Here is a 26,982-nt window from a genome sequence, read left to right on the forward strand (position 1 = left end):
TCATTTCTGTCTGTGTCTTTTTTATGCTGTCGAGGTCCTCACTAAGTTCCTTGAGCATCCTTCTAACCAGTGTTTTGAACTCTGCATCTGATAGATGACTTATCTCCATTTTGTTTACTTCTTTTTCTGGAGTTTTATCTGTTCTTTCATTAGGTCATGTTTCTTTGTCTCCTCTTTTTGACAGCCTCCTTGTGTTTTTTGTATATATTAGGTAGAGCTGCTATAACTCTGTGTCTTTGTAGCGTGGCCTAATGTAGTAGGTGCCCTATAGGGTTCAATGGCACAGCCTCCCCTGTCACCGAATGTGGGTTCTAAAGGTGTGCCATTCTTGTGGGCTGAGTACACCCTCCTCTTGTAGTTATGCCTTGATTACTGTTAGCAGGTCAGTGGGTGAAACTTACCCAGACCAGTCAGCTACAAGGACTGGCTGTGACCACTGCCCACCAACCTCCACTCTTCATGGAGGATCAGCTGTGCAGGGGCAGGATGGTAGTACCCCAGTGTAGTCTTTAGCTGTCCGCAGGGTGAGCAGGCTCTGGAGTTTCTGGGGTGGTGCAGGCCAAGTTCAGTCCCCTCCTGTGTTCTGCCTGGGGCCACCCTGCATGAGCTATAAAACAGTCTCCAGATGGCTGCTCCTTGTGCTTAGGCTTGGAGTTTCCCAGGTGAAGCCAAGCTGTGAACCTAGGTTGGCTGCTGCTAGTGCTGAGCCTTGGGCCATTTAGCAAGAGGTACAGGGTTGAGGGCTTAATGGGGCTGTTGCTGCTTGTTTGAGAGGATTTAGGAAGATCTGAAGCATGAGCCAATATCAGCCATTCATATAGAAAACCCACTTTTAATAGCTTGGGTGGTCCCTTAAGTTGGGTGGGATGGAGCCTCAGGGGATCTCCAAGGCAAAGTAAATAGTGTTAGCCAGGTAGATGGTGTCTCAGATATGGTACCTGCCTGCCAGCTCTGTGGCTCTGTGCAGGGAGGGCTCAGAAGAGGACCAATGGCCTCTGCCTACCTTTCTGTCTGGGAGAAATCTGTCCCCCAGCTCTCACCCTGAAAGCCAGGCACTTCAGTTTCTCCCTGTATGCCACTGGTGCCTATCAAGCTGCTGCCCCATTGCTGGAGCTCAGAGGGAGTGAGCGTGATTGAGTCTGTGTCTGGGTTCTTTAAGAGGAACTGCTTGAGATTCCAGAAGTTTCTTCCACCAACTCAATCCCTGCTGGGTTTTGCAGCTAGCCGTTATGGGGACTTATCTTTCTGGCACTGGAACTCGGGGCTTGCTGGCCTGGTGTGGGGCTGGGACTTCTTATTCCTGAGGTATCCCTCCCAAATTTTTATCTACCACACATGCATGTGGGACCAGCCTTTTCTGATCTCTGCCCCTCCTACAAGTCTGGATGGATGTAGTTTCTTTAATTCCATAGTTGTCTAACCTCTGTTCAGGTCAATATGACAGTTCTGAGTGATGGTTGTTCTTAGTTTAGATGTTATTTTGATGTGGATATGTGAGTAGGTGAGGTGTGTTTACCTACACCTCCGTCTTGGCTGGCAGTTCCCCCAGAGTGATCTTTGAAATGTAAACTGCATCCTGGAACTTTGTTTAAAATCTTTGGGCCAGAATAACCAGAGAATAAAATCCTAAAATCTTATCTTGGACTGTGGTGCTGCCGAGCTGTATCTCAGGTCACCTCACCTTTGCTCCTTGGGTCATCTCTCCCTTCTTCCCTTCCTCTTCCTTGCCTCAGGGCCATCACAACTCCTGTTCCCTCTGTTAACAATCTCTTCCCACTTAACTCTCTTTTACCTCAGCCTATCCTTTTCCTTCCCTGCCTTTATCACAGTTTAGTATGTGTATGTACATATGCACACCTCCCACTGGGCCCTGAACTGCTAAGGTACTGATTGTTTGTTTTGTGTTTGATTGTTTGTTCTGGACCTGGCACATTTAGTTCCACACAGGAAGTGCTTAGTCATCTTCTTTGATTGAATGACCACCAGCTCCTTGCCATCAAGTATAATAGGGGAGGTGTCTTGGGAAAGGCAGCCTGTAGATGCTGCAATAGAGGATATCCATAGTGTGGCCCCAGAATAAACCAGGTGATACGGGGTTGGGGCATGTTGGCAACTCTTCTTTTCCAGGTATGGGCAGTTAGGAGAAAGGGGTCCTGTAAGACTTCTCAGAAGAGTTGAAGCACAAGGTGAGGATGTGAGATCAGAAAGAGGATCAGAGGAGGGATATCCCTCCCTCCCTCCATTTCTCCTGCCTTTCTGCCTACTTTTGTGACAGACCCTACAAAACTTCAGCTTCTTCTAGTCTTTCTTCAGAGTTAGTCCAGCACAAGATCTGCAGGAGTTATGCTGAGGGAGAAGAAAAAGAGAAACCACTAGAAATTGCTGCCCTGTGTCTCCTGTCTATTCACTTCCTGCCCATTCCCTGGGCTTCGAGCTAGCTCCTGCAGAGGAATGGCCCAGAAGTGATGGTGAAGGGAAAGACACTGAAGGAGTTGTTGGGTAATGGGGAACCTTTGTGCCCCAGCTTTTAAAAGCAGTAAATATTTTCTGGCAGAACTAGAAAGCACTCTGCTGCCAGTGATGCCACGGGCTTCAGAAAACCTGGGCTGAAAGCAGACAGACAAGTTCCACCAGGCCAGGTTAGGCCCAGTGGCTCAGAGTGACACAGATGTCCCCCTCATGCTCCTTCCCAGAGGGGAAGTAGGACCCCTGATACACACAGGAGGAACCTCCAGATACGTTTTCCTGTAGAAAATGAGCTACACAAAATGGTTGCAGTCTATAGAGTCTCATGCTGTGGATCAACTATGGATTAAAATAGGCTATAACCACCAACTGTGAAATTGTTAGTAAAGAAATTTTTTTTAAACACTCACCCAAGGATTTGTTTATTGATTTTTTAGAGAGAGAGCAAGGAAGAGAGAGAGAGAAAAAAATATTGATGTGAGAGAAACATTGATCAATCGCTGTGCTCCCCACCCCTGTATATGCCCTAACCCAGGATGGAACCCACAACCTAGGCATTGAACCCACAGCCTTTTAGTGCATAGGATGACACTTCAACCAATTGATCCGTCCAGCCAAGGCTAAAGAAAAGTATTTCTTAACTTTCAAGCAACAGATTTACAAATATGTTATTGAATATTGGATATTTACTATTGAAATATTGAGTATCAAGCACTGTGCTAATCACTTTACATGTGTTATTATTGCATTTGATTATTCTGACAACACTGTGAGGGAAATGGGCCCACTCTACAGATGAGTAAACTGAGGTTTCACGGTTAAGTAACTTTCCCAAGGTCATAGAGTTAGTAGGTGGTAGATCTTGGACTCAGCCCCAGGTTCAATTCCACACACCATAATGATGCACTTCCAAGCATAACTGTTTCTTAAATTAGGACTGCACGTACCTAGGTATTTCAAGACCTTTTTCCATCTCATCTTTTACCACTCTGTTTTCCATTACTATATATTTGTTTATTGTTTTGAAAACATTTTTTTTCTTTGAGCATTTCTGTAATTTTTTGAGTTGAAGTGGAAGTATATTCACATTATTTTACAAATAGATACTTGGTCAGTATTCTTTGATATTACAATTATTAACTACTGCTAATGACCATGAGGAAGAGATTTACAAATTGGTTTCATTTTTGCATTTTGAACTCTCATAATCTTCTATTTTCTGTAACTCATTTCTATTTAAAATTTTATTTCTTACTGAAAGGAAGAAGATTTCTCTCCCCAAGTCAGCTATAGTCTGCCTCTGGCTTCAACACCTTCCCAGCCTTGAAAAAGCAACGCTGCATCTTTTTGAAAAGCTAATCTTCAGTGAGAGAAATTTTCTAAGAAGAATCGAATGCTTTATGAAAGATTCATTGCTGGTATGTGCTGGTACGAGGAGAAAAGTCCTTAAAGAAGGTGTTGGGTATCATTTCATTTGGTCTGAGCACAGGAAAAAAATGTAAACAAAAGAGCTATTGAGACCTTTAAAGTAATGATGTATTTACATTTTACTTTCAAAATACCTAACAGGGCCCTGGCTGGTGTGGATCAGTGGATTGAGCGCCAGTCTATGAACTAAAGGGTCTGCGGTTCGATTTCCAGTCAGGACACATGCCTGGGTTGCAGGCCCGGTCTCCAGTAGGGGCGCATGTCTCCCTCTCTTTCTCCCTCCCTTTCCCTCTCTCTAAAAATAAATAAAATCTTTAAAAAAAAATAGCAACATAGGAGGCTTTTCTGCATATTAAGAGCATATGTCAAAAATAAGGAGAGACTTAAGGTCTACTTGATTGTTGCACCTTACGTGGTATATTCATAAGAACTGATATTTGGACAACAAACTTTAAAACAGTATTTCTTATTTCCACATGAAAAGTAAGTTTTAAAAAAATGAAAATTTTAAGAACCACAGGAAGAATCAATTAACAAAGAAAATATTCAAAAAATAAATTTTTAGCTCTTCACTAGAGGAAAAATAAAATAAGAGAAACAAAACAGAACCTCAAAAAAATGGTTAGAACAACAGAAACAACTAAGAATTTTGTTAAGTTTTCTTTTGGTGTAAGCCTGCCAGCCTTGAAACCTAGCTCTGTACACTGGCCACCTTTCCCTTCTTCTCAGGACTTCTTAGGCCTGGGAAGTCAGGGGCTCATGGGGCGGGCTCCCCTGGCTATCCTCAGAACCTGGCCAGTCTGGGTGTTTTCCCTCGTGAGAGTCAGCTCTGGAATTTATGTGCATTTTTGTAAGAACAAGAATAAAAACCAGTGCACCCTGAAGAAATAATTCAAAAACTACAAGAAGGTGCCATGCTCCCTGGGCATCTGTCTTATAGGAACGTCAGTGGCTCTCACATGCTTTCTCATTAACTTTGATAACCTGGGGTACATATAGCACAGAGATTTCCTCCTTTTGGACAGATGGATACAATTAGTTTAGAGAGAAATGGTGAACAGTCAGATCTTAAGTGGGTGGCCAGGAAACTGGACAGGTGAGTAAAAGGTTTTCTTAGGCTCCGCCAAGGAAGAAATGCCAATCAGCCACAGAATTAGGCAGTACAGAGCTTTATTGGGGTTTGCGCACCCCCGGCAAGGTTCCCTGGTCCGCAGAGCAGGCCAGGGAAGTGGCGCCCAAGCAGGGAATATGGCGGGGTTTTGTGCACCAAATTCTGGTTGGCTCTCTACATGGGGGCTAGGGATTGGTCTCCTGGAACAAAGCCGCAGTCCATCATTGGTGGTTCCCTGGTTTGACGTCAGCCGTCTCTTCCCGGTTGTAGTTCGGCTGCCATTTTGTCCTACCCCGCCCATCCTGACATTCCGACCTCTTTGATAGGATAAGGGGCACCACGTTTGATCTGGCTACTTCCTACTGTCAGGGGGGCGGAGAGGGGAGGGGCTAGGGGTTGGAGGTTTTAGGTGATGGGAAGCTATGGTTGGGATAGAAGTGTCCCATACTTGTGGGTTGATGAGGGAAGGGGAACTAGGCGGAGCTGGAGGAGGCATTGGATTTTCTAACAGTGGAAGGATAAGGGAGGAGGAAGGGGTAGGGTTTCACCTGACCTGGAGAGTGGTGCCTAGTAGTTGGAGAATGTCCCTCCTAGAAGTGGGATGGGGCAGGAGGGTGTGACAAGGAATGAATGGGAAAAGGGAAAGCCGTCCAGACTGCAGTTAAGCAGAGGGTTTCACCACGGGCGAGATGGGGTCCCGTCAACCCCCATGACCGAGATCTGGGAAGGAGTAAGAGTTCCTGAAAAAGATGGTAAAACAGAGTAGGTAGCCCCTGTGTCCACCAGGAAAAAGATGGACTTACCTGCTACCTGCAACGTTACCCTGGGCTTGGCGAGGGTGATGGGGGGTCATGGGGGTCTTTAAGTCTGGGCTGCTTCAGTCGTCTAGGAGTCTGAGAAGTTCCGGTGCGGCCAGGGAAGAGTCTGCACCTTGATCGGCTGGTCCCCCGCGTGGAGGTGCCAGGGACAAGCCTCTAAGGAGACAGGCATCCCTCCAGTGGCCAAGCTGTCGGCAATCGGGGCAGGGCTTCGTTGGGGCTGAGGTTGAGGACACTGGCGGGCCCAGTGTCCTTCTTTGCTGCACTTGAAACAGGCCCCCGGTGGGGCGTTCTTCGGCCCGGAATTAGGCTTCTCCCCCGTGCCAGTGTTTGCCGCTGGCTGTAGGGCCACTAGCATGGCTTGGGTCTGCAGGGCCACCTTTTGCTGTAGGCGTGCCTGGCGGGCGGCCTCAGCCTCTGCTTCCCGATTATTGAAAACCTTAAATGCCATATTTACCAGATCTCGGATGGGGGATTGGGGGTCATCCTCGGCCTTTTTAAATTTTCTTCTAATGTCTGGGGTCTACTGCGAGATAAAGTGAGTACCTAAGACAGTGGCCCCAGCATTAGAAGCCGGGTCAAGGCGGGTATGGAGCATCATTGCCTCGGTTAGTCTGTTGAGAAATAGGGCTGGATTTTCTCCGGGGCCTTGGGTGACTTCTCTGAGTTTATCATAATTGACTGCCTGAGATGAAGGGCAAGGGGAAGGCAGAGCCCTCCTTTTGGGAATCACTGTTGTTAGAGGTGGAAAGAGCCTAGGCGTTTCTCAACTGAAGAGAGGTCAGTTAGTGAGAAGGGGACATGGACCCGAACAACACCCTCTGCTCCTGCCACTTCCCAGAGGGGACAAATACGGGAGTCTAGGGGCTCTAGATTCAGGCAAGAGCGGGTGTGTGAGCTGACTGGGGAGGAAAGGTCTTCAGAGGGAGGGGAAGAATCCGGCTGAGAGGGGAGGGCCGGAGCTGGAGTAGCCCTCGGTGGGAGCTGATGAGGAGGAGGAGGAGGAGGAGAAGCAAGATCTTCAGGGGAATCAGAAAAGGAGGAAGGGGTTTCTGGGGCACTTGGCTTAGGAGGCTGTATGGGTCAGAGTTCCCTCGGGCCAGGAGAACCTGAGCTGTGGAGCATTCGGCACACAGATCAGGGGGGGAGCACAAGACCCAAAAGCCCTGAATGTATGGAACCTCAGGCCATTTGCCAGTCTGTCTGCAAAAATTATCTAGGTCAGTAAGGGTAACGAAATCGGAAGTACCTTCAGGAGTCCAGGTTTCGCGATTACTGAGCTGATATAATGGCCAGGCCATAGTGGATAGAAAAATCAGCCGTTTTCGCTTGAAGCCAGGATCAATAGCTGGCAAATTTTTCAGGAGGCACCCTAGAGGTGACTTAGGGTCTGGTTTGGACTCCTGCCCCCCCATTCCTGGTCCCGTGAGGATTAGCAAGTGGGAATCGGCGTCCCTCAACCCAAGTTGCTGATCCGGTCTGTTAAAAATGAGGATCTAGGCCCAGGGACATCTCCTCCAGTGCCTAGAGCCCCTCAGCGGAGGGAGAGCAGCCTCTCCCGGAAGGGTCACCCCGACACAGCACTGCGATTTGGTGGGAGAGTCTCTCCCAGCAGATGGGGGCCCAGAATCAGTGTTTGGGGACCAGAAATGTAAGGGCAACGGCACTTACCCCGGTTCTTTGTCCAGACTGGTGGGGTGGCCGCGAGGCCTCCTTGGGGAGTGGGGAGAGGAGTGGTCTTCAGCAAACAACAACTCCTCCCAGGTTTTGGCACCAAATGAAAGGTTTTCTTAGGCTCCGCCAAGGAAGAAATGCCAATCAGCCACAGAATTAGGCAGTACAGAGCTTTATTGGGGTCTGCGCACCTGGGTGAGGTTCCCCGGCCCCACTCTGTGGGCTGAAGAAGTCGTGCCCAAGCAGGGAGAATGGCGGGGTTTTATGCACCAAATTCTGGTTGGCTCTCTTCGTGGGGGCTAGGGATTGGTCTCCTGGAACAAAGCGTCAATCTATCATTGGTGGTTCCCTGGTTTGATGTCAGCCGTCTCTTCCAGGTTGTAGTTCAACCGCCATTTTGTCCTACCCCGCCCATCCTGACAGAGAGCATGTTCACCCTTCCCACCAAGCTGAAATTTGGGAGGTGTGAAGCCCTGCGCATGGAGTGTTCTGAAGTTGGCTGAATTTACGCAACCCACATCTCCCAGATAGCTTCTATTTGTTTAATTTGGTTGTAACTTTCTGTTTTCCCTTTCTATTTCAAGTTGGGGGCTGCATAAAGGAATCATAATTTAATCAATGGCCTTCTTCCTATCCCTAAGTCTGTCTCTTCGTTGATCCCAGGCCTTCCCCAGCAGTGTGCGTGTGACAGTCCAAGGCCATACTCGCCTTTTTCCTTACATCCTTGGCTCCTCTCTGCCTTCATATCTGGGTCCTCCCAAGTGACTCTGACTTGTGATGCATCTTCAGTGGCCATGCTGCTTTTACCTGTAAGTCAAGTGGCACAAGTTGAGCCCAAATGATTTGAAAATTTATACTGTCTGTTGGGGGGGGGGGAGGAAGAAAGAAGGAAGGAAGACAGGTATAAAGGCTAAGAGAGCCCAAAGAGAGGTTTGTTTGTTTGTTTGTTTTTAAGAAAAATTACTGCTTGACCTAACCATTCAAGAGTTGCATATTAAGGTCAGAAATAAGAATGTGTCTTATATAAAAATAATTATAGCCCTGTCTGGTGTGGCTTAGTGGATTGAACACTGGCCTGCAAACCAAAGTGTCGCCAGTTTGATCCCTAGTTGGGGCACATGCCTGGGTTGCAGGCCAGGTCCCCAGTGAGGTGGGGGCAGGCATGCAAGAGGCAACCACATGTTGATGTTTCTCTTCCTCCCTTCCCCACTCTCTAAAAAAATAAATAAATAAAATATTTTTTAATTAAAAAGATAATTACAATAAAATTCTAAATAAGCAAAGGCTTTAAGGAGCCCCTGCATACCATTCCAAGCATCATCTTTATTATCAGGGAAATCTCTGTATTTCTAACTTAAATGAACATGCTATAATTTAATTTTCTCTGGTCCTTTTCCATTGGCAAAATATAGTAATGATCTAGGTTCCTTGCTTTCAGGTTCTTTATTAAATTTCTTTGTCTTCTCTCTATAGAAAAGTTACATTTCCATGGACTTTCCTGACTTGGTTTGATTCTGCAACCTTTCACTGGTCCTGTGGTTGTTCTCTGAATCCTCTCCATGTCTCTTTTACCTGTGGCCATGAGGCCTGAGCAACTCTGCAACTCTTCAGTAAGCACAGGATATTGCTGTGAATGAGGGAGAGAGAAAGCAGGCACTCTCATTCAACATTTGCATTGTATAACCTTCAGTCTGCAGTGTAGAGTTGAAAATGATCTTCCCTAGTCCAACAGCTTCAAAGTCAGTTGATGTACAGAAGCATTTATCAGGATCATGTGTGTAGAGGTTCAGAGCCTCCATATGGTTAAAGGGAGATTCCAGAGGGTGTTATTTGGTTTAATTTATTGTGGCATTGGCAGGATGTGACCTTTCTGTGTCTTTCAGTTCAAGGAGGTAATTACAGTACAGAGCTGGAAGTTCCTGATTGGCGTGGGCTGCTCTCCTTTGGGCATCATAGGCCTGCAGTGCCAGAAAAAACAAGCAGGCTGGAATAAGCCTGTGAGGTAACTGAGGGATTAGAAGGGTAACCTGAAGCACTTGCTTCCTGATTGCATCATCTGATTCATTTATCACAGTACAGTATCTTGGTGCAGTGACAGGACCCTGCAGAAGTTATCAGAGATCTGGAAGACTCAGATAGCATGGGAGTTCTGTGCTTTCCTCTAAAAGAAACTTGATGCCTGTTACATTAGAGTTGAATTCTGAGTGTAATTAAAGTGTGATGGTCTACGTAACTTGTATTTTATATGGAGCATTGTTAATTATGTTTCGATCTCTCGGGACTATCCAGAATTAGCCCTGGAAATTCTATAGTTACCAAGATGTTGCAAAAAAAAAAAAAAAGTGTAGTACAGGTTGTATGAAGTGAAATGATCTTCCCAAATGTTCTTTGGTTTCTCAGGTACTAAGAGGCCTGGCATTTTCCATTAAGACTGAATAATAAGGCACTAATCTAATATCACCTGAATTCTAAATGCATATTTATACACATATATATGACTTCTAAAATAAAACCAAATTTATTCCTGAGACTTACCCTTAGGCTTCTGTTGGCTGAACGGCCCCCCACCCCCCAAATACCAGGCCACCTGCCACTTCAGTGGCTTCTAAATAAGTCACAGTATTAAACTTAGTTTGTCATTTGCTGTGCAGACTAACACTTTTCAAAAGCAGATGGTCTTATGTTTCCCATGATGGAACAGGCACTGCAAAACCATAATCCATAGCTTCAGACCTGACTTAAAAACTGATATTACCAAGAGCAGTGAAAGCCACTTGGTAATTATTCAGCTTTCTTGACTATTTGGTTTCCCAAGGCTGGTCCAGAATCAGAAGGATGTTATTTATGTTTTCCAGTTACAATTCTGTTTGTGGAGCCCCAAAACCTATTGTTTATATTCCACATCTGAATGAAAAGTGCCGTCTGGGTGGCAGTGGGGCACTGTGCTTGGCTGCCCTCCTACATGCTGAGGTCAAGATGTACCCTGGCTTCCGCTCCCTCTCCTTGGCTCTTTGTTGGCAGACCTCACATGCCAGCTACCCCTTAAGCTAGGTCAAGAGGAGCAGCTCCTTCACCTTCATAGGACAGACTTGCCCACAAGAGAGCAGGGAGCAGAGGAAGATGGAGAGGGGCAAAGGCAGGGTTGATTTTTTTTGTTCTGCTACCTGAACATCTTAACAGCTCAATTAAAATTCGTTCTTTATCATGTCAAGTATGCCTCAATAAAACTGGGGAGGAAATTAGTTCTTCGTCTAATAAGACCTTAAGAATAAAAAAAAAACAAAACATGCAGGTACCTCCATGTCCTCCTCTATCTTCCTAATACTAGATAGGAGGCATTCTCGTCCTCATTCTCCAGAGAGCAATCATAGTCACTTCAAAAAGAAAAAGAAACTTCCTTTACAGAAAATTCCAAACACAATTCTCCTTAAATAAAAGATTATGTTGAGGAATTGACTCCACATCCTGGGTTATGTCAGTTTTCTGTGCTTGAATAATTCTTACTAATGGTCTCGGGTTTGCTTTTCCTGCTTTTTCATTAGCAGTCTTTTAAGCATTTGAGTTCTTTAATGTGATGAATGTAATTTAAAAAGTGCTGAAGTAGATAATTTAGCAGTGGTTGAATTGGGAAGTGGCATTGGCAGTTTATGCTTGTGGCTAAAAGGTAAAGAATCTGCATCTCCAACAGTAGTTGCACTTCTCAGTGTGGACCTCAGGGGGGCACCAGATTCCCCAGCACTGTTTCTGTAAAGGAAAAGGCCCAGATTGTAAATTCTGTTTACACTGTTGGGGATGGAGGACTTTTCCACCAGTCAGAGATGAAGGGAGAGAAAAAAATTTAAAAATGAATAATAAAAACAGGGCAGTGGTTGACCTGGGAGGTCATTGCCACTGAGAGGCTGAGCTGAGAAGTAGCAGGGGGCTGAGGAGCTTTCTGCTCAGGCTGCACAAGCTAACTGATACAGGCCACTGGGCCAGGCTAGAAAGTGGAACTTCAGATATGAGGGACTTCTTTGAGCATCTAGAACCGGCATCCCTGTGTCTTAACGCTCTATCATGTGTGAGAGAGCGCGGGTAAAGTTAAAACACAAAAGTACATTTGGTACTTGTTGATTTTTTTAAGCCTAGAAATGGCAGATTTATCACTAATTAAACAATAATTGTATTAAAGAGTGCTAAAAAAATTGCTTTTAGTAAAAACAACATCTGGTAAAGGTTATGGAGAAAGAATATTTTTCCGTCTCAAATTTATTGAAAGAAACTTGAATGTTTTGAAACAAAATAGATCCTAAAATGTAAAAGGAATATTTATAGCCTTATGTTTAGTAGTTTGAAAGTAGGAAAGACAAAAAATCATATAATTAAAATATATATATATATAAAGCTATCTTACTTTACATGATAGATATGAAGGTTTTGTTTAAGTAGATTTTTTAAAACCAAATTGGTTTTGGTTTTATAGTCAATAAAGGGGTTGACTGTTAAAATGAATCTTCTGAAGGATACTTTTTGAAGAAGAAGTTATGTTTTGATGAATATAGTAACCCTGTTATTTATGTACATATGTTAATGCAAGGGCCTCTTACAGGTGTGAAAGAATCAGCTTATACAGTGGGGCAGGATTGCTAGTTGGTGGGTGATGTGGAGGGAAAGCTTCTAATAAGCCATTTCTTTAGAGAAAAGACCATTCCTGAGTGAAATATTTAAACTACATTAAAATAGACTATGAAAGAAAATTTTTCCCAGCCTTCCTCAACTTCAGCTTCCTATCTCTCATCTACTGTTTCTCTCTTTATTGCTAAGGAAAAATATCTATGAAAGGTGATAAATAGAAAGACTTTAGAATTTTTTTTTGTTTGTTTCTTTACTGCCTTTTAATTTTTTTATAAGAGGTATTTAGTTTTGTACTTACCTCAGATCATAGTATAATTTCCCTCTCTGGTTTGTAGTCTCTCTTTCTCCCCCTCCCCCCACCCATCCCTATACTCTCTCTCTCTTACATGCACACACAGAGTCAGAAATAATAGAAGGCAAGATTTCTTCCTGAGAATTCTGTTCTTTCGTGTTCTCAGGCCTCTTTTAAGTGGCAAGTGGCTTGTAATAATCATTGATGAATCAGGATGAAAATGACAGAGTAGACACTGAGGGCAGAGAGCGAGCATTGATGTTATTTGTAAAACTCACGGTACAGAGTGACAAGCTGGCCTCTCCCTCACCTCTCCCCACAACGCAGGCCTGGAGAACATGGCCGCTGCACATTTCTTCTTGGTTGACTTTGTCTTTCCTTGTTTTGTTGAGGTATGGGAATGAGCTGCCCTTCTAGGCACAGAGAAGATAAACAATGCCCTTCTGGGTAGCAGTGAGAGATGGGAAGGGGATGTACATCCAGCAGAACAATCTGGTCCATAGGAAAAGGAAGCCAGAGTCCAGAGCTCTCTATCATCATTGTCCGTTCATCCTCCGACATTTAATGAAAGAACTGGAGGCGGTGTCAGGAACTGGGAGAAAGACAAAGTTCATGTTACTGATAGCCTCCTGGTGACATAGTTTCTCTAAGCTTGAAATAATCAGTACGTGGAAATTATTAGGCCACATGGAGAAGAAAGAAGAGAAGAGCTTGAGAAGGAAGAGAAGGAACAGATCTTGGTAGGATGGAGAAAATCAAACAAACAAATGGACTCCAAAAAAGGTTTTCTTTCTTTCCTCATTTTAAGAGGAAAGGTAATTGCCTGGGTTGTGGGGCTTCAGAGCTAGGGTTTAAAATTGTGGGCTGCAGAGTGGCTTGTGCTATATACTGTAAGGTCTCATGTTACAAATCAAACAGGACACAGAGACGTTAAAATGTTTGCCTCTTCCCTCACAAGGATGCTATAAAAAGGGGTAAAGTTATAGCTTCCAAAGAACCATGAATTAAGACTTTAATTCTATTTGGAGGATTCCCTTGATAAGAAAAGCAGCTTAAGTTTGCTTTTGTGATTTGATATCACTGGAACACATGCCTGGCCTGTGAACACACTGGGCTTCATGAGGGGACTCAATGACCCTAAAATTATTTGTTCGGGATGTGTAAAGAGTCTCATTTTAACAACTATCAGTAAGGGCCACAGATGAGAAAAAGCTGGAGAAAAAGCTGTTCACAGCTCTGGAGCTGCAAGGGAGACTGGTCTTAAAATAAAATTTCTGCCATTGCTGTTTCAACATGGTTTTCCTGCCTCCTGGCATCTTATCTGTTTTGAAAGCCAAACAAGTTGTGGAAGCAGGTTGACAGCAACCAAGGGTCTGAAATATTTGGACAGAAAGTAATCGAAGAGGTAAGTGCATTGGTGTGGAAAAAGCAGTCAGATCCCACACAATCTGGAGACATTTAAAACATTGGATTAAGATGTTTTGCTAGAAACCATTGCATAAAGGAAAAGCAGTCCAAGCTCTAATCTTTTAGCAAACTGAATCAGAATTTTTTTGCGTCTCCCTTTGATTTCCATGGTAGCCGTATTCTACACATTGGACCGTCCTTTTCTTTACCATTTGTAAATCTCCATAATTAGTATTGAATGATTTTCTACTAGCATCAAATTTATAGAGTGGTTCTAGAGTAGTTAGACCATTTAGAACAAAAGGAATGGTCCTATCATCATTTAGTCTTGGTTTTTCTACCAGTGCATTTTCAGGATCTGTCTGCCTGTGGTCACGTGGTCATGGTGTTTGGTCTTAAACACTCTTACTCAGGAGGCATGTTGTCTATGTATGAAACTGGCAAATTTGACGAATCACTTGTCTTCCAGACATGTTGTTTGCCTTTCATTTCTTGTTTGATTTTTTCGTAAGTCACAAATCTCTTCAGATAATTAAAAGGAGATCACCCCGTCATTTTAACAAGTGGTAATGCCCTTGCCTGCGGCCTTCTATGACAGCCTGTAGTGGCAGAGTGAGAACACTAGATGGCACACGTTCAATGTTACAACTAGAAACACTAGCACAGAACCAACTGTGGATAGGCACCGTTCTTTCTTTCCTCTGTATGATCCAGGAAACGTGAGAGACAAAGCATATCCTTTTCTTTTTTTCTTTTTTTTTAATTGGGAGAGAGGATGTGAAAAAGTATTTCCCAAAGCTAGCCATATCAAGCATGACATGACTCGAAGAAATTTCCTATAGAGCCTAATCCACTAACACTTGGATGCTACTATAAAACATCCGTTTTAGGACACGAATGACATATTCATTTGGCTTAATCTCATGCTTTAAGCTCTGGTCAAAAGGATATGGAACCTGAGTCAGGCCCATTAAAGCCCCACCCAGGCCACAGTAGGTCGGCTTCTGCGTACTTAAACCATTGAAACCTGTTGCAAAAATATTTGTGGACTAAATTAGATCACTTTCATCGTTCAAGGTGATGGTATCTTGATTTTTTAATTAATTGTCTTTTCATACTAGATAATTTAAACTGCTAAATTCATGGTGCACTCAGATGTGATACTATTTAGTCCAACATGGGAGTGGTCACTGCTTTCCTAAATATCAAATCATTATGTACTCATCACCTAACAGACAGAAGGAAATAATAGCTGGCCCAGATCTGACCTTAAGGTACTTCTAGGCCATGTGAGGAGGTCAAAAGCATTAAAACTAGCGAAACAGGAAGGCTCTGTGTTTTATGGCTGCATGCCGATAGAAAATATTTTAAATTATTCTATGATACTTGTTGACTCTCTTTCTGGACCATATGGGCTTACTGTAGAAAATGTGGAATGTACATGAATATATAGAGGAAATAAAGCTTGCCCACAATCTCCTTGCCCCAGGAGAATCACTGTATGCATTTGTATGCATGGCTTTTTCCATTTTTTCGACCTCAAAGGATTATGTTAATTTTCTTTTGTTATTTTTAATTATATTTTATTGATTTATGCTTGTTGTCCTGAACTTTCCCCCTTTGCCCCCCTCCACCCAGCACATCCCACTACCTGTTTGTACTTCTTAATCCCCTCACCTCTTCACCCATTCCCCCACACTTCCCTCCCATCTGGTACCATCAAAATGCTCTCAGTATCCATGATTCTGTCTCTTTTCTTCTTAATTGCTTAGTTTGTTTTTTAGATTCAATTGTTGAAAGATAAGGGAGGGTTTGGGTTTTTTTGCCATTTTATTGTTCATAGTTTTTATCTTCTACTTTCTCTTAAGTAAGTCCTTTTATTTTTTTTTTAAGATTTATTTATTTTTTAGAGAGAGGGGAAGGGAAAGAGAAAGAGAGGGAGAGAAACATCAATGTGTGTTTGTCCCTCATGTTCCCCCAACTGGGGACCTGGTTCTCAGCCTGCACTCAATCCACTGAGCTACACCAACCAGGGTTTAAGTAAGTCCCTTTAACATTTCATATAATGATGACTTGGTGATGATGAACTGTTTAATTCTTTCTTGTTTGGGAAGCCTTTTATCTCTCCTTTGATTCTAAATGATAGCCTTGCTGGGCAGAGCAATCTCGGATGTAGGTCCCTGTTTTTCATGACTCAAAGTCATGAAAATATAATTCTTGCCAATCCCTCCTAGCCTGCAAAGTTTCTTTTGAAAAATTAGCTGACAGTCTTATGGGAACTCCCCTATAGGTAACTAACTTCTTTTCTCTTGCTGCTTATAAGATTCTCTCTTTATCTTTAACTTTTGGCATTTTAATTGTGATGTGTCTTGGAGTGGGCCTCTTTGGGTCCAGTGTGGTTGGGACTCTGTGTTTCCTGGACTTGCATGTCTATTTCCTTCACCAAATTAGGAAAGTTTTCTTTCATTATTTTTTCAAATAGATTTTCAATTTCTTGCTCTTTCTCTTCTCCTTCTGGCACCCCTATGATGCGAATCTTGGAACACATGAAGTTGTGCCAGAGGCTCCTTACACTGTCCTCATTTTTTTGGATTCTTTTTTCTTCTTCTTGTTCTGGGTGTTTGTTTTTTTGCTTCCTTATGTTCCAAATCATTGATTTGATTATTGGCTTCATCTACTCTACTGTAGTTTCCCTGTAAATTGTTCTTTAATTCAATTAATGAATTCTTCATTTCTGACTGGGTGTTTTTTATGCTGTTGAGATCCTCACTAAGTTAAACTCTGCATCTGATAGATTGTTTAACTCCATCTCCTTTAGTTCTTTTTCTGATCTATTTTTCTGATCTAGTTTTGATCTATTCTTTCAGCAGCAGCATCCACTCTACTGTTCTTTCATCTGGGCCAATTTCTTTGTCTTCTTTTTTTTTTTTGTCAGCTTTCCTGTGTTTGTTTCTGTGTGTTAGGTAGAGCTGCCCTGACTCCCAGTCTTGATAGCATGGCCTAATGTAGTAGGTATCCTGTAGGGTCCGTGGCACACCCTCCTTTTGTAGTTGAGCTTTGATTGCTGTTGGCAGGTCAATGGGAGGGATTTATCCAGGCCAGTCAGCTGCAAGGACTGGCTGTGACCACTGACCACCAATTTCTGGGCTCTGGAGTCCACTGAGTCTGCCCCTTGAGCATGTCTCTTGTCAAGGTGGTTGTGTGCTTATGCTCCAATGTGGTCTCTAGCTGTCCACCGGCTGCGCAGGCTATGGGGTTTCCCAAGTGGTGCAGGCCAAGGTTAGGCCCTACCTGTGTTCTGTCTGGGGCCACATGGAAGAAGCTATGAAGCAATTTGCATTTGGCTGCTACTTGTGCTGGGCTTAGAGCAAGTACTGTAGCAAGGCCATGCTGTGAACCTAGGCTGGCTGCTGCTTGTGCCAGGCCTGGGGCCACTTAGCAAGAGGTACGGGGCCTGGGGGCTTACTGAGGCTGGCTGTTACTTGTTTGAGAGAATTTAGGAAGCATGAGCCAAGACCAGCCATTCATATGGAAAAGCCACTTTTAATAACTTGAGTGAGCGCATAATTTGGTTGAGGTGGAGACTCAGGGAATCACCAGGGTGGGACAAACAGTGTTAGGCAGGTTGATGGAGTCTCAGATATGGCGCTGACCTGCTGTTTTTGTGGCTCTGTGTGGGGAGGGCTTAGACAAACAACGATGGCCTCTGCCCACAATTCTGGCTGGGAGAAAACTGTCCCCCAGCTCTCACCCTGATGCCATACACTTCAGTTGCCATATGGCTTTTAAGCTCCTACCCTGGTGCTGGAGCTCAGAGGGAGTGAGTCTGAGTCAGTCTGTGTGTTGGCCATTTAAGAGGAACTGCTCAGGAAATCAGCAGTTTCTTCTACCGACCCAATCCCTGCTAGTTTTTGCAGCCAGAAGTTATTGGGACTAATCTTCCTGGCACTGGAACCCTGGGCTGGGGGCCCTAGTTTTGGGCTGGCACCCCTTGCTCCTGAAGTATCCCTCCCATTTTTTATTTACTACACATTGGTGTGGGACCAGCCCATTCCGCATCTCCACGTTTCTGCATCTGAGCCCCTCCTACCAGTTTGGATGGATGTGGTTTCTTTAATTCCATAGTTGTTGGACTTCCATTCAACTCTCTTTCTGACAATTGTGATTGAGGGTTGTTCTATAGTTTAGTTGTAATTTTGATATGGTTTTGTGAGGAGGCGAGCCCTGTTTACCTATGCCTCCATCTTGACTGGAAGTTTTATTCAGCCTTTTTACTGAAGGCAATGGCAATTTGTTAGTCCATTAACTATCTAATACACCTGGGGGAAGTCGTTTGCCATAGATAATGACAGATAAAATAGTAGGATATGAAATTGCCCTCCCATCTGACCCCAGCTGAATGAATGCAGGGTGCTGAAACCGATGTCCATAATCTGAATGTTGAGGTTTTACATGGAGCATGGGAAAGCTCTGTCAGCGGGGAGGCTGTATGTATAAGATCAGGGCATCAGCAGTTTTGGTATCTAGCAAGAAACCTCTTCCTGATTTATGAACAGCTGTCTTCTCACAGTTTTCCACAAGTCAGAAGGCAAGGTTCACTTTATAGCCACCAGCAGTTCTAGACAACTCATTTGCCTATTAGTAGCAAGTTTTTACTGATGAAATGCTTCTGATATTTTACTTTCTCATGGTCTTTTCCTTTACAGCCTGAAGCAGCCTGCCACCCTGCCATATTCAGAATAGTTGATGAAATGTTCAGGTAAATGTTGTGCTATTTCTGCTAATAATTGATTTTAAAATGTCCAATTTCCACATGTAAATTAAAAATTCTGTGGTAATCTATGGCTGTATCATGGGGAAATTGGTTTCTGATTTCATCTGACCCCTCTGGGCTTTTTGGTAAAGCCCAAATGTCCATGTATATTTAAAAGCCAATGCTTAAGAATTAAAATAATTCTATTTTTTAACCTTTTAAAATTCTAATAATGATACAAAAGAGTTGAATTAGATTTTAAATCATTAAATAGTTATGTAGGATTTTTCTCAGCTCAGAACACAGTGTGGCAGTGCACTCCCTTCACCACACGAGGGCTGACCAATCTTTTTAAAGGGTTTTTAAGGTAAGGAAAAATAGGAAAAATAAATAAATAATTCCATCTTAACAGAGCTCTTCTGAAAGGTAGAATCAGCTATGCAAGTTATCTTACAACACATCGATTTTTATTTTGCAAATTGAGTACGTCTTGGGAAACACATTGGATTTCCACGTGCTGACAGATGAGACCGCTGGACACCAGTTTAGGTAATGGCTGACCATTACTGGGAGACTTGACCCCTGCCTAGGATCTTGTCACCAAGAGAGGGTTTGCAGTCTCTTTCAGGGCTGCTGGCACAACCAGGATGTCTGCTCTCTCCATCCCACTCCACCTCGCACTCCGTGGTAGGGGCTCCAGAGCAGCAGCACACACTAGGGAAAGAAATTTTTACAACAGTAAATCACCTAGCACTTGGGCTGGCCTTGAAGCATACCAGCCTTAAGCTAAATAAGCATAGAAATAAGAAATCAATGCCATTTTGGGTTTAAAGCTAGCAAGGTTTGAGCTGCTTTTTTGTTTAAACTTAAAGAACATTTAACTGGTTGAAATGCATAGAAAATGAGCAGGTCCACGCAGATTCTTCTACCACTTTGGTGGGTAGATTTGACCGAGCCATTTCCCCTCCTGGAGCAGCTCTCTCTCCACTTGAAAAAGCAAAAGGTCTGTTGCTGTTGCATGTCTGGGCATATTGTGTACAAATAAATATTTGTAGAGCATTCAGGCCTATGTGGAAAGGGTCTGCAGTGCTTAATAATTTAAAATCCAAGGAAGGGAGTGCTGCACGATACCATTTCAGAGTCTTTAGAAAAAGTGGCAGAGTTCTCCTGCTTTACACAGGGACTGACATCTGAAGCTTATGGCACAAAAAGAATGTTTCCACTCTTCTCTCATACAATTCAGGTTCGTGTGTTTACCAAATCAATCATTAAATGTCTTGTGATCTGGCCTTGCATTGCTCAGGTATGCTCTCCTGGGAACCGATGGAGCCCCAGAGGTACTAGCCACCATTCAAGTATTTACAGTGTGCTTTGTAGAAGCTCTGAAAAAAGAAAACAACCAGGTTCGTTATATTGCATATATTATTCATTTCTCCAAAGGAAAAAATGACTGCTCAGAGTATTTGGCTAATCATTGAAAGGAGCACTTAATTTTCAGTGATTTTCATAGACTGTTTTGCTCACAAAAAAAGTTTCCAAATGCATGCTCCAGCAAAGGTAACACTATTTGAATTGAAAATATTCAAAATAGTTTCTGTCTGTCCTGTGCCCTGGTACCCAGAAGCACTTATCTGCTGTTGGGTCAGAGAACTCTGTCATACCGACCCTGAAAGATGAATTTTCCAGGCCCCGTGTGTATTGTATCTGCCAAGTGGGACCGCCCATCCCAGGCCAGTGACAGGCATCGTGGAGTGCACACAGCATGTGCTAAGAAGGAAATGCTTCTTATTACAAAGCAATACTGGACATTCTTAATTATTAGAGTTTCCTTTCCTTTAAGAAACTCAAATGTGAATTGAATTCTTCTAGGAGAGAGGTAGTGAGAATAAGGAAAGATTTGAATAACTGTCCAAGAGGAGCTGGGAATGACAGTGACCAAGAGGTGCTAGTTGGACGAAGTAAGCAGGAAACCAGGCTCAGGGCCTGCAGGAAGACCTGCACTAAAGGACCTGATGAATGACTCCATCAGCTGGGGCCAGGCAGCAGCAGGCAAGGACCACTGACCAGTTAGAGTGACCCTGTGGAATAAGAACCTTTTCTACCAGAGAGCTCTCGCCTTTGGGCATTTGAACTAGCCCAAACATCTGTGAGTTGCTTTGCCTGTTCACGTGCCTGGGTCCACTGCAGCTTCCTAGGAGGTGTGGCATGGTCCCTCGCGATGCTCTCGACAGTGTGACTAAGGAGAACAGTGCTGTGATGCTCGGCTCTGCTAAAATCCCACACACCTCTACCCCAGAGACTGCTGAGGTTTTATCATTGCTGTTTAAGAAAGTAATAAATATTTATGATGTATTTTTCCCATCCTCTCTTTCCCTGGGGAAGTCAGCTAAACTGTAGCAAACAGTGTTATCAATGATACCCTCCTGGAATTCGGGAGGAGAGTTCTGCCTAAAGGCGCTGATTGCCTGGCCCTCATCCTGATTTTGCAGCATAACTATAACTATCTTCTGTCCTCCCTTATACATTCTTTGTATTCCCAGCTAGGAGCCAGCCTTTTAGAAAGCCTCTCATAGACACCTAGGTTGGGGTGGAGGACACTAGTGAAAGAAGTGCTGCTCCTCAGTGTTAGCTTGAGTTTGTTTTTCTTACCAGCTTTGCTCCTCCAGAGTGTTGGCCTTGGGTACTACAGAGTTGGACTTGATTTGCAGTTGCTTTTAATTAATTAATTTATCTTTATTTTTTATTGCGGTATAATTGACATATTCTATTAGTTTCAGGTGTACAACATAATGATTGGATATTTATATATTGTGATACGATCTTCACAGTAAGTCTAGTTAACATCTGTCACCAACTAGTTACAAATTATTTTTCCTGTGATGAGAACTTTTAATATCTACAGTCTCAGCAATTTTCAAATATGCAATACAGTATTAGAAACTTTATATTATATCTATACATTACATCCCCATGAACTATTTATTTTATAGCTGAAGTTTGTGCCTTTTGACTGACTACCTTCACTGAGTTCACCCACTCCTATCCCCACCTCTGTCAACCACCAGTGTGTTCTCTGTGTCTGAGTTTGGACTGACTTCCCTCCTTCTTTCCTTCCTTCCTTCCTACCTTTTTTTTCTTTCTTTCCTAAAATTGCACATATAATTGAGATCATACGGTATTTGTCCTTCTCTAACTCATTTCACTTAGCATAATGCCCTTGAGGTTCATCCATATTGTCCCAAATGTCAAGATTTCATTTTTATATGGCTGAATATATTCCATTGTGTATACACACAGCACCTTTTATCCACTCATCCATTTGATGGACACTTAGGTTGTTTCCATGTATTAGATATTCCAAATAATGCTACAGTGAACATGGGGATGCACAGTAGGGCAGACCCAAGAAATGGAATTTATTTATTAAAAAATTGTGTATTTTTTCTTACATGTTTAAACTTCAGTCACTTTCAAAGTATTTTCCATTGGATGCAATATACCTATTGAGACTTTTTTCCACTGCTCAAAACAGTTTTTGATCTTGTTAATTTTGATGTGTTTTAGTGCTTCTGCTGTTTTTTGTTTCACCTTTTCACTGGCAAAACATTTGCCTTTGAGGAATTTTTCATCTGGGGAAACAAAAAAAAGCCTCTTGGGGTGAGATTGGGTGAGTAGGGAGGATAGGAAATGGGATCATACTGTTTTTGGTCAAAAACTGCTGAGTACTCACTGCATTGTAGGCAGGTGCCCTCGTAAATCACCCATCAAGAAATGGGCAAACACTTTGAAAAAGTCTTCAAAAAAAATTCACTGAGGCAGAACCAGCCTCTCACAACACCAGCTGGTGCACCAATACAGATGGGCTCCTAGAGCACTCACCTAGTGGGGGGAGCCTGTACTATAAAGCACCCACCCTCCAGAAGATAAATCCGTTTTTTCTGTGGCCCCCTGTCATATATCTTTTTGAGTTTGTGTTTTCATTTTTGTCAGATACATACCCAGAAGTAGAATTGCTGGATCATATGGTAGTTGTATCTTTTTAGGAACCTCCATACTGTTTTCCATAGAGGCTGCAACAGTTTACATTGCCACCAACAGTATATAAGTGTTCCCTTTTTTCCACATCCTTGCCAACATTTGCTATTTTTTATCTTTTTGATAACAGCCATTCTTACAGGTGTGAGGTGGTATCTCATTGTACTTTTGATTTGCATTTCCCTGATGACTAATGATGTTGAGCTTCGATTCATGTACCTATTCATGTCCCTGTTGGTAGTACTCCACTGGGAAAGTGTGCCACAATGTAGCCATTTCCTGGTAGTGGACATTTGGGTGGTTTCCACCTTTTGTTTTCTTTTACAAACAGTGTTTCCCTGAACATTCTTGGGTATATACTCAGGAGTGGAAGTGCTGATTATTAGGAATGCGAAGTTCTGCTTCTATAGATACTGCCAAATTGTTTTCATTACACTCCACACCCCTCCCCCCCAGCACACACACACAGAGCAGTGTATAAGAAATCCCATTAGTCCACATTCTTTCCCATTGTCAGGAATGTTTATTTTCGTTCTCTTTTTATCCCTTCCTTTCACCCATTTTATTTGGAAAGCACAGTGCAACTCCATCAATGTGCTCAATCAGGCCAGTAGGCAAACACTTAAGGTTGTCCTGACAAGCCACTTTTTCTGAGTCTGCATAATAGCTCAGTACAAACAGTCAATCAATTCGGAATCTGGTTCTACTAGTGGCCGAATCTAATGATGTACTAGACTAAGGCTCCCACACATAAAAGTTGTAAGCTCTGGCCCTGGCTATGTGGGACAGCGGATTAGGTGCCAGCCTGCAAACCAGAGGGTCGCCAGACACTTCCCAATCGGGGCAGATGTCCGGGTTGCTGGCCAGGTCCCTGGTTGGGGGTATGTGAGAGGCAACTGGTCAATGTATCTCTTGCACATCGATGTTCACTCCCTCTCTTTCTCCCTCCCTTCCCATCTCCCTAAAGATGAATAAAGAACATCTTTAAAAAATTATAAACTCTGGGGAAAATATTTTTAAGAACAATTTAAAGGTACTGGAGAAAAACCAAAAAAGCAGATAGAAACTGGAGTGGATTCAACTCTTGAAAAAGGAAATGTCATTGGTTACTCTTCTTACTTTCCTCAGAGGGTTCTAATGTAAGGGATGGGATGGGGGTTAAGTGGGGTCAGTATGTGGCCAGAACTCAAGACACAATCTGATTGACTTGAATATCAAAAGGTAGAGCTGTGGGCTGTCAGAGGAACAAAAAATAGATTGGAAAAAAGAAACTAATATCAAAAGATAGACCTAATTTCAAACATAGCTACAAGTACATGAAAAGTTAACTGAAAATTATATGGCAGTAAAAAGGCAAATAGTTCAGTCTGAATGAAAAATCAAGACCCAACTATATGTTATTTTCAAGAGACTCATTCTAATTATAAAAACACAGATTAAAGTAAAAAGAAGGAAAGAGATATGTTAGGATTTTAAATAATAAGCACAAGAAAGCTGGTATGATTATACTAACAGCAAACAGATTAGACTTCAAGACAAGGAGTCTGACCAGAGATTAATGAGGGGCATTTTATAATGACAAGTTCATCAGGTAAATACCAATTATAAACAGATATGTACCTAATAACAAACAGAGTTCTGAAATACATGAAGCAAAAACTGACAGAAATAAAAAGAGAAATAGATAAATCCAGGCACACATAAAAATATTTAGGATTAAATTTAACAAAAGGTGTATTCAACAAAAAGACCTCTATGTAGAAAACTAAAATATTGCTGAGGTAAATGAAAGAAAACTTACATATATGAAGAGAAAAACCATATTCATGAACTGTTAAGATGCCTATTCTCCCCAAATTGAGTTGTTGTTACAATGTGATCTCAGTCAAAATCCCAGTAGGCTGTTTTAAAACAAATTGACAGGCTGATTTTATATATTTATTTTTTAATTTTTAAGTACATTTTATTGATTATGCTGTTACAGTTGTCCCATTTTTTTTCCATTTGTCCCCTTCTGCCCAGTACCTCCCTTCCTTCCAACAACACCCCCACCCCTTTAGTTCATGTCCGTGGGTCGTGCGCGTAAGTTCTTTGGCTTCTCCATTTCCTATACTGTTCTGAACATCCCCCAGTCTATTCTGTTCCTACCAACTATGCTTCTTGATCTCTGCACCATTTTCCCCATTCTTCCTCTCCCCCTTGCAGCTGATAACCCTCCAAATGATCCCCATACTTATAATTCTGTTCCTGTTCTAGTTGTTTGCTTAGTTTTTGTTTTTATTTTTTAGATTCAGTTGTTGATAGTTGTAAATTTGTTGTCATTTTAATGTTCATAGTTTTGATCTTCTTCTTTTTTTAATAAGTCCCTTTAACATTTCATATAATAAGGGCTGGGTGATGATGAACTCCTTTAGCTTTATGTTATCTGGGAAGCACTTTATCTGCCCTTCCATTCTAAATGATAGCTTTGCTGGACAGAGTAATCTAGGTTGTATGTCCTTGCTTTGCATCACTTTGATTACTTCTTTCCAGCCCCTTCTAGCCAGCAGTTTCTTTTGAGAAATCAGCTAACAGTCTTATGGGAACACCTTTGTAGCTGTCTGCTTATCTCTTGCTGCTTATAAGATTCTCTCTTTGTCTTTAACCTTTAGCATTTTAATTATGATGTGTCTTGGTGTGGTCCTCTTTGGGTCCAACTTGGTTGAGAGTCTCTGAGGCTTCCTGGACTTGCATGTCTATTTCCTTCACGAAATTAGGGAAGTTTTCTTTCATTATTTTTTCAGATAGATTTCCAATATCTTGCTCTTTCTCTTCTCCTTCTTGTACCCCTATAATGCGAATATTGGAACATATGAAATTGTGCCCAGAGGCTGCTTTTACTACCCTCATTTTGGGGGCATTCTTTTTTTTTTTTTTCTTGTTATTCTAGGTGGTGGTTTTTTTTGCTTCCTTATGTTCCAAATCATTGATTTGATTTTAGGCTTCATCCACTCTACTGTTGTTTCACTGTAAATTGTTCTTTAATTCAATTAGTGTAACATTCATTTCTGACCGGATCTTTTTTATGCTGCTGAGGTCCTCACTAAGTTCCTTGTGCATCCTTATAACCAGTGTTTTGAACTCTGCATCTGATAGATTGCTTATCTTCATTTCACTTAGCTCTTTTTCTGAAGTTTTGATCTGTTCTTTCATTTGGGCCATGTTTCTTTGTCTCCTTGTTTTGCAGCCTCCGTGTGCTTGTTTCCATGTATCAGGTAGAGCTGCTTTGACTCTGTGTCTTGGTAGCGTGTCCTCATGTAGTATGTGTCCCATAGGGTCCAGTGGCACAGCCTCCCCTATCATTGAAGCTATGTATTTTAGGTGTGCCCTTAATGTGGGTTGAATGCACTCTCCCCTTATAGTTGATTGCTGCTGAGCCTTGGTTGCTGTTGGCAGATCAATGGGAGGGATTACCCAGGCCAGTCACCTACAAGGACTGCCTGTGACCACTTAAAACCAACCTCCACCCTCCATGGAGGATCAGATGTGCGGGGGCAGGGTAGCGGTGCCCTGATGTGGTCTGTACCTATGCACTGGGTGTGCTGATCCTGGTGTTTCCTGGGTGGTGCAGGCCAAAGTCAGCCCCCACCTGTGTTTTGCCCAGGGCTGCCGTCCATGAGCTACAAAGCAATGAGAAAGCTGCTACTTGTGCTGGGCTTGGAGATTGTCAGGCAAAGCCAATCTGTGAAACTAATCTGGCTGCTGCTAGTGCCCGGCCTGGAGCAACTTGAGGCCAGCTGTTGCTTGTTTGATATGATTTAGGAAGTTGTGAAGCATGAGCTAAGACCAGCCATTCATATGGAAAAGTAGCTTTGGTGGGCCCATAAGTTGGGTGGGGCAGTCTCTGGGGATCCTCAAGGTGGGTCAAACAGTGTTAGCCAGGTTGATGGAGTCCCTAATATGGCAGCAGCCTGGTGGCTCCGTAGCTCTGCATGGGGAGGGCTTAGAAAAGGGACAATGGCCTCTACTTGCCCCAATGCCAGACACTTCAGCCTCTCCCAATATACCACTGGTGCCCTTCAAGCTGCCACCTTGGAGCTGGAGCTCAGAGGAAGTTAAGTCTGAGTACGTGAATCTGTGTGTGGGTTCTTTAAGAGGAACTGCTTCGGGCTTCAGAAGTTTCTTCCGACAACTCAATCCCCACTGGTTTTTGCAGCCAGAAGTTGTGGAGACTTATCTTCATGGCACTGGAACCTGGGAAGCCTAGTGTGGGGCTGGGCCTCTTCAGTCCTGAGACATCTCTCCCAGATTTTTATCAGCCACACATGGGTAAGGGACCGGCCCATTCCACATTTGTGCCCTTCCTACCAGTCTGAATGGATGTGGTTTATTTAATTCCGTAGTT

At 43.0% G+C, this 26,982-nt stretch overlaps 1 protein-coding gene across 4 annotated transcripts in view; it reads left to right on the forward strand.

The window, feature by feature from the left end:
• The window catches only part of FANCC (FA complementation group C), a 305,355-nt gene that overhangs the window by 256,517 nt on the left and 21,856 nt on the right, over positions 1 to 26,982 (forward strand). For all 4 annotated transcript variants that reach the window (XM_045193745.2, XM_053925235.1, XM_045193744.2 and 1 more), the window contains 3 exons: positions 3,728 to 3,884; positions 18,517 to 18,569; positions 19,867 to 19,966. In XM_045193745.2, the coding sequence (XP_045049680.2) occupies positions 3,728 to 3,884; positions 18,517 to 18,569; positions 19,867 to 19,966 (310 nt within the window). The remainder of the gene's footprint in view (positions 1 to 3,727; positions 3,885 to 18,516; positions 18,570 to 19,866; positions 19,967 to 26,982) is intronic.

This window comes from Desmodus rotundus, chromosome 1 (genome assembly GCF_022682495.2).
Source record: "Desmodus rotundus isolate HL8 chromosome 1, HLdesRot8A.1, whole genome shotgun sequence".
NCBI lineage: Eukaryota > Metazoa > Chordata > Mammalia > Chiroptera > Phyllostomidae > Desmodus > Desmodus rotundus.